At 62.4% G+C, this 6,928-nt stretch overlaps 1 protein-coding gene across 1 annotated transcript; it reads left to right on the forward strand.

Annotated features, from left to right (window-relative positions):
- Positions 1 to 691: 691 nt before the first annotated feature.
- On the forward strand, positions 692 to 4,792 carry MNEG_4244 (hypothetical protein; the record flags this gene model as incomplete). The annotated part of the gene is made up of 11 exons (XM_014047281.1): positions 692 to 783; positions 1,357 to 1,420; positions 1,641 to 1,760; positions 2,033 to 2,131; positions 2,296 to 2,394; positions 2,618 to 2,662; positions 3,064 to 3,117; positions 3,459 to 3,579; positions 3,872 to 3,925; positions 4,266 to 4,323; positions 4,546 to 4,792. 11 exons carry the CDS (start codon positions 692 to 694, stop codon positions 4,790 to 4,792), a joined length of 1,053 nt encoding a protein of 350 aa, XP_013902735.1.
- Positions 4,793 to 6,928: the final 2,136 nt, after the last annotated feature.

Consider the following 6,928-nt stretch of genomic DNA (forward strand, 5'->3'; position numbering starts at 1 on the left):
CCAGAGACGCGTGTGGTGCAGGCCTCCCCAGCCCCGCACCCCGCACGTGGCGCCAACAAACTCGCCGCCTCACCCTCATTCTCCTCCCAGCCAGCTCACATGCACGCCGCCTCAAGCGCCCGTGCTCATGCGATGCGCGCCGCAGGGCACACTTCTGCTGCTCGAAGAGAGGCAGAAGCCCGGCTGGCTCTGCTTCCGCAATTCGTACTGGAAGGTGGGGCAGTGCGGCACACCCCAGCTTTTGCGGAGTCGAGCCTTCTGGCCCCGCTTTCCCCCCCGCTCCGCTTCACCGGCGCGCCAGCGCCCATGGGCGCCGAGTGTCGGAGCCTGCAGCGATGCTGCACTGCGGCGCCGACGTTGCCCACCCAACTGCCCCTCCGCGCGCAGGTGTCGCTGTGCAGCCTGCGCGGGCGAGCAGTGCCGTTTCTGCCGCTGCTGGTGTATGGAGTCTACACGTGCGCCGTCTGCGGACTCAATACCCTTATTGTCGGCGGCGTGATGGTGCGCGCGCCGGCGGGGCCAGCGGTGCGAAAGAAGGGGTTCGAGTGGCAGCTGGGCGCACGCCTCCTACGCTCGCGCAAGCTGCGCCGCTGTGCCCGTCAACGCGCCACCTGCTGATTGGTTGAAGGGCCGCCCGCCGGCTACCGCCGGCACGGGGAAGCCGCCTCGCCACTGCCACACCTCCCTCCCCATGTCACCTCTCAATCAGGATGACAAATTGCGCCAGCTGTCATCGGTCACAACAACCATAGGGGTGGCGCTGTTCCTGCTGCTCTCGTTCAGGTGTGGCGAGTGCTCGCGCGCTCGAGCCGTTTAGCGTGCTGTGCTCACCGCCTCAGGGTGGCAGCTGCATGCATGCCGCAGCAGCGTGTGCAGCGGCATTGCGAGGGGCAGGGCATCGAACGCAAGCAAACTGCAGCTGTTTGCTGTGACTGTGGCTGCAGCAGCGCCGGCGACGCCGGCGCCGAGCGGCAGCTGTCGGCAGAGTGGGGACCACACTTTGACTGGAGCCCCTAAGGACAAACGCTTGCAGACAGCGGCACCATCAGGGTAGCAGCAGCAGCAGCAGCAGCAGCAGCAGCAGCAGCAGCAGCAGCAGCAGCAGCAGCAGCAGCAGCAGCAGCAGCAGCAGGAGGGAAGTCGCAGCAGCAGGGCAGTAGCAGCAGCAGGGCAGTAGCAGCAGCAGCATCAGCAGCAGCAGAGGCAGCAGGTTGCCCAATTGCTGCCAGAAAAGCCGTCTAATTAGACCATGAGTGCCTTTTCGGCTTAGTGTTTTGCCGTACCAATTGCCTACATGCAGCTAGTGTTGCAGCCTAGTATTGCAGCCACTCGCCTGCTGCAAACCTCTCCTTGCAGGAACAACGCGGCGTTCACTCGGTGGCAGACGGGCACCGACCGCTTCAAAAACTTCTGCCACCTGGTGAGGCCGCACACAGCAGCAGCTGCCGCAGCAACCGCCACCGCCGCAAGGTTTCCCTTGCGACGAGCAACCGAGCCTAGCGAGGGCTGATTTGGCTTGGTGAAGCGTGGCAAGGTCAGTACCAGCCACGTACGTAAGCATGCCGCCATGCAGCCCCCGCCCCCCCCCCGCCTCACGCTCCCAATCTGCTCCGATTGTGCACTCGGCGGTGCCCTGCCAGGGCAAGAACCTGGCGCGCGTGATTGCTGGCAACCTGTCGAGCTACATTGCGGTGGGGGGCAGGGAGGTGGCGTATGATCTGGTGCTGGAGCGGCTCAACTGGATAATGGTCGCGCTGGAGGTGAGCACTCACATGCATAGCTTAAGAAGGTGTAATGCTTGTGATTGCGCCCCGCAGTTGTGTGTGTGTGTGCGCGGGCGTGCGTTTGTGTATGCGCGCCGGCAGTGCGGGCTTGGCAGTCACAGTAGCTCGGAAGGCTCCAAGGTCGGGGGTACTGTTGCTGCAATCAGCACTGCAGGTGCCCCTGGATGAGGCATCAGTAGGAACAATGCTCAAATTTGTCCGTCTGACCAGTACGCATTGCGTGCTTGGTCAACCTCAACTGCAAACAGATGGGGCGGCAGCACCTGCGCGACGAGCGGAACCAGCAGAACCTCCTGGACCTGCTGCCACCAGAGGAGGTCGAGGTGCTCCACGCTGACAGGGACCCGGTGAGGAGGCGTGAAGTTGGGCGTGAATTTTTGCACCCGGCGCTTTTCAAGGATGCTGCACCCCCCCTTGCGACCCACGTAAGCCCCTCTGAAAGCGCATCGCCCTCGTCTGCATTTTGTTGGTCCGGTCATCATATGGCGTCAACCATCATCGGTGTCACCAGGTGCTGTACTGCATGTACAAGGTCCTGGACATGGACCGGAAGTACGTGGTGAACAAGTGCAACGAGTGGATGCGATCGTGCGACACGATGTACATGGAGGTGGGCGAGAAAATGGGTGTGAACTTGGTGGGCGTTGTCACGATCCTCTTTGCCACTGTGTGTGGTGGAGCCCTGGGATTGAGGGGGGTGGGGGGTTCGCCCTTCAAGCACCAGGTCGGTGGCAGGCAGCTGGCCTCTTGGCTTTGAGGGCCCAGGTGTCTGTACTGCCGCAACGCCAGTTAATGCAGTGCCGCCATGCATACACAACTCCACCTCAACACAGTTCTGTGCGTGCATCAACGTCTACAGCACACCCATCCCCTTCGCGGTGAGCGTTTTATTTTCTACAGCTTACAGCTTACGCAAGCACCCACGCGTGAGCGGGCGTGCGCACATACATACGCGCGCATGCGCGTGGGTGCGTGCGCCCGCACACGCATTTGCACACACGCACACTCTGACATGCACCCACACATGAGCGTGCATGCGATGCAACTCTGATTGTGGGTGAGCCAAACACACGCACTTACACACCCTTAGCGCTTGGCAGCAGAGGGTTGCTTGGTTTGAACCCGCGTTGGGATCCACTAACTAGAGCGGCACTCAGCCCCGCAAAAACCACACCTCCCACGGCAGCATAGACGAGGCTGGTCAGCTAGTGCCAACGCCAAAGCCGTTCCTTCTGATTGCCTCTCTCCGCCCTTTGCCTCCTCTGCGTCAATCCAACAGTACATCGCCCATCTGCGGACCTTCCTGGCGTTGTGGCTGGCCTGCGTTCCATGGGTGAGCGCCGCGGCCACGGGTACCGCCGGTGCCAGCGCCCGCCCTGCAAGGCGTGCGTGCCTAGTGCGGCTACCCGGCTCCCTGCCGGCCCTGTCGCCACAAGGCTTGAGACTCCCTATGCTCATGGCCCCCCAGGCAGTGGCTCACACGACTGCCAAACCCTGTGATGAACGCTTGGCATGCAGCAAAGCAGTCGCAGCGCTCCTCACCAAACTGCGGGCAGCCAGGCAGTCTGAATCGCACCCCACAATTCCTGCTGAATGTGACCCACCAACTGTTTCTTAACGCATGAATCATACAGTACACCCATACTTACCATGAAATCATCACCCCTGCCGCAGGTTTACGTGATCTACTACCAGTGGTACACCATCCCCCTGTGCCTCGTCATCGGCTATGGCATCATAGGGGTGGAGGAGGCGGCCGCGGAGGTGGAGCAGCCCTTCGGGCGCGACTTCAATGGTGCGCGGCGCGGCAGGCGTGCGAGTGCCAGCCCAGTGCTCGCATGCTGCGCTTGTGGGGAACCCGGGCCGTTGGGCAGGCGGGCGCCACCTCTGCACCCTGCGGCTGCTAGTCTCCTGGCGATCATTGGGCAAAGGAGCCCAGATGTTGAGCAAGGGCGTGCCACATACGCCTTGACAGCCCAGGCCGGCCGGCAAATGCTGTTCTGGTGGCGACGCTGCTTGTCTTTGAAGCATCCGCCATTGGGACGCGCTGCCTGTCGGCCTTATATCTGCAGGCTTACCACCCCCAGTGCCTGGCTCAGTCGGCGCCGGCCTCGCCTCGATGCGCTTCACGTCCCTCAGCTGTCTGCAAGCCGGAGCCTAAATCCCAACATCCCATGGGCAGCCCCTTCCCTCGCCCACTTTTGCCACTGCTATCACTCCCTGATTACCTGGACCTCGATCCGGGCCCTGAATACCTTTGTTCAAATATTTCATCCCCATTTGGTCACTTTCCCAGTATGACACCCAAAACCCTGCCACGCCCCTTCTTCAAATCTGAACCTGAACCCAGAGTAACCCCCCATGCCTACCCTGCCTACACGCCGCTCTGACGGTGCCGCCCAAACATCATCGCATCCCCCAACCTTCCGCCACCCTGAAGATCTTCACCACCCCCTCGACCCCCTGACCCTGCATCCGCAGACATCCCTCTGGACAGCATTGTGGCAGACACATACCACGCCATCAACACATACATCACGTGAGAGCTCACTCTGTCAAACTGCCGGCCCCAATCATTACTGCTCGGTGTGCTCTCGGCGTGCCCCGCGAGGCTCGCGCGGGGCGCGCTTCAAACCCGCTGCCGCACTGCGGCCGCGCCGGGCGCATGTGCCGTTGCGCTGCTTGCTGCAAGAACCCAGCTAATGAGCAGTAAGGGCCTCGCTGCAACAGCACGCAACCTCCCTCGCCCCCTCCAATTCAGCATCGTGCGCGCTGCGGAGGAAAAGGATTTCGCAGCCCGCGATTTGGAGGAGGCAAACGGAGGCGTGGGCCTCGACGCAACGACTCAAAGCAGCGGCAAGGCCGACAAGAAGGGCGAGAAGTCGAAGCAGCAGCGGAGGGACGGCAGCGACAAAACTAAGGTCGGGGAGACGGCAGAGGAGCAGGGGGCTGGCGCGGTCGTCGGCGGCACGGCGGACTACGTGGCGGGCGCCGGCGACGGGGAGTGACGTCAGCGTATGATCTGGGATCTGGCGTTGCTCGCGATCGCGACTTGGGCCTGTGGGAGTCGTGGGCCGTCACATGGAAACGTGTGGAAACCCTGTTCGTATTTGTTCGTCTTTGTTATTGGCCGGCAAGCGTGCGAGGGTGTGCCAGCTGCTCATGTACCGCACGCATCCGGGCGGGTGACAAAGCACGCTGCCTGGTCTTGCCCCCGTGCGAGCCAATGCTGCAGCGCCATCGGGCGCCGTGGCGCCCCGCGCCCGCTCCGCAGCGGCGCAGGGACCTGCCTGCCCCAATCATTGCGTGACGGCCGCCGCTACAGGCGCGCCCACACGGGCTTGTGCAGACCCGGACCATTCGGGTGTGTGTGTTTGGGCCAATGTGTATCCAGGCCGGGGCCAGGGAACAACCCTTCATTGATACCGACGGTGCCTACGTTCACACAAGCGCCCGCGCAGCAAGTGGCGGCACGCGCGCCACCAGGACGCCACGATGGGCTCAGCCGTCTGCCGCTGCGCATCAACCCCTCTCATGGCGATCCGGGGCCGTGATCCCATCTATCACTGCTTGACCTGCGCATCAGGCGCGGGGGCCTTCAATTCATCATGATGCCGCGCGAGCTACAAGTGGGCTGTTGACTTGAGTGCGGGTGACTGGCTGTCGGGCTGCAAATCGCACACACATTTCAACCACTGCCCACGCCCTTTTTGTGGTCCGTCGTGCAGTGAGGGTCGGGGTTTGATAGTTGCTGGGCAGTCACGGCAGGTGACCACCCGTGCAAACGCTCACACAGGCACACTGCGCATACAGACTGACACTTGGCGCAACCGCGCACGGACGCACGAATGCACGCACACATCTCACCACCTCCCCGGTGTCGTATCCACGCATCATCCATTGGGTTATGGCCACCCTGCCCGTCACGTCAAGCCTGGCTGTCCTCGTGTCCCCCTTCATGCATGCAACACGACACTCCTCGCAGCGACGAGTGACCCCCGCTTCAAACAGGGGCCTTAAGCAAGGCGGGGCTTCGCATCCTCGCCTGCTTTTCTGCACACCTGCCGTCGCAGCACGGTGCAACTTGTCGGCTTGCAACACACTTCCCCTCACCTTCCATGCACAAGGGGCGCTGATTGACTTCATCGTTTGCTTGGGAAGTTTTCCCGCTTGAATCCTGCCTGTCAACCAGCCGCGGGTCAAACCAAAGCTGTTTCTCGGACAGAACAGTAAAGAGTCTTCACGTCACCACCCAGCGTCTGCCGCCCAGCGCTCAGGCTGCATCGCTGCGCGTCCAACTGCACGCAGCGTCCAGGCTCGCATGTGTCACTTGGCGGCCCTGCTGTTGCCGTTGCGGGCAGCCGGGCGCCCTGCTAACTCTGCTGGGGCGGACGGGCGGTGCCCCAGGGGCAGTACCCAGTACAGCTGGATTGCCTGACTTCCCAGAGCATTAAACCACGCCAGGCCCCAGCCACCACAAATCCAACATCATACACAGCGTTTTGTGGGTGAACGCATGCGGCTGGCGGACGTTGCCCAGACCGCGCCCGGCTGGCAATAGCGGGCACCGGCACTGCCCCGCAACAGGGCTTAGGAGTGCCTCGTGGCGTGGCGGTTTGCAACCAGCCACAGCTTCATCCATTCGGTGTGGCGTCGCTGCTGTCCCTTGTCTTTGCCGGCAGCAGGTCCATTTGGGCAAGCTGAGCGCGTGTCGTTTCCTTGCGCGGCTGACAGCGCGGTAGGTACTACCCAGGTAGTACGGCAGGTGCCGTACCACAACCGCGGCCGCCCTAGCACTCGCTGTGCCATAAGCATGCAATTGATTTATTACACCCGGGCCCCTTCGTCGCTTACCCCTACTTTTCGTGTGCGAGGCAAAGACCAGCTTCGCAATAGCATTGTACACTCAGCCGTTCGCTGGTGAGGTCGAGGATCGAACCACTGCTGATTGGTGAAATTCTAAAAACTGTGGTTTATGGTTGGAACAATCCGTTGCAAGCGGCGCTCACGCGCGTGCCAAACCAAACGTTGCGAACACACCGGGTGGGCGCAGCTGTGCCGAGGCCAGCCCGCAGGCACAGCTACCTTGCCGGCAGCTGCGCAGTCGCGCCAGGGCGGTGCAGGAGCGCACGCAGGCATGGCAT

Source organism: Monoraphidium neglectum (genome assembly GCF_000611645.1).
Source record: "Monoraphidium neglectum strain SAG 48.87 unplaced genomic scaffold scaffold00578, whole genome shotgun sequence".
Taxonomy (NCBI): domain Eukaryota; kingdom Viridiplantae; phylum Chlorophyta; class Chlorophyceae; order Sphaeropleales; family Selenastraceae; genus Monoraphidium; species Monoraphidium neglectum.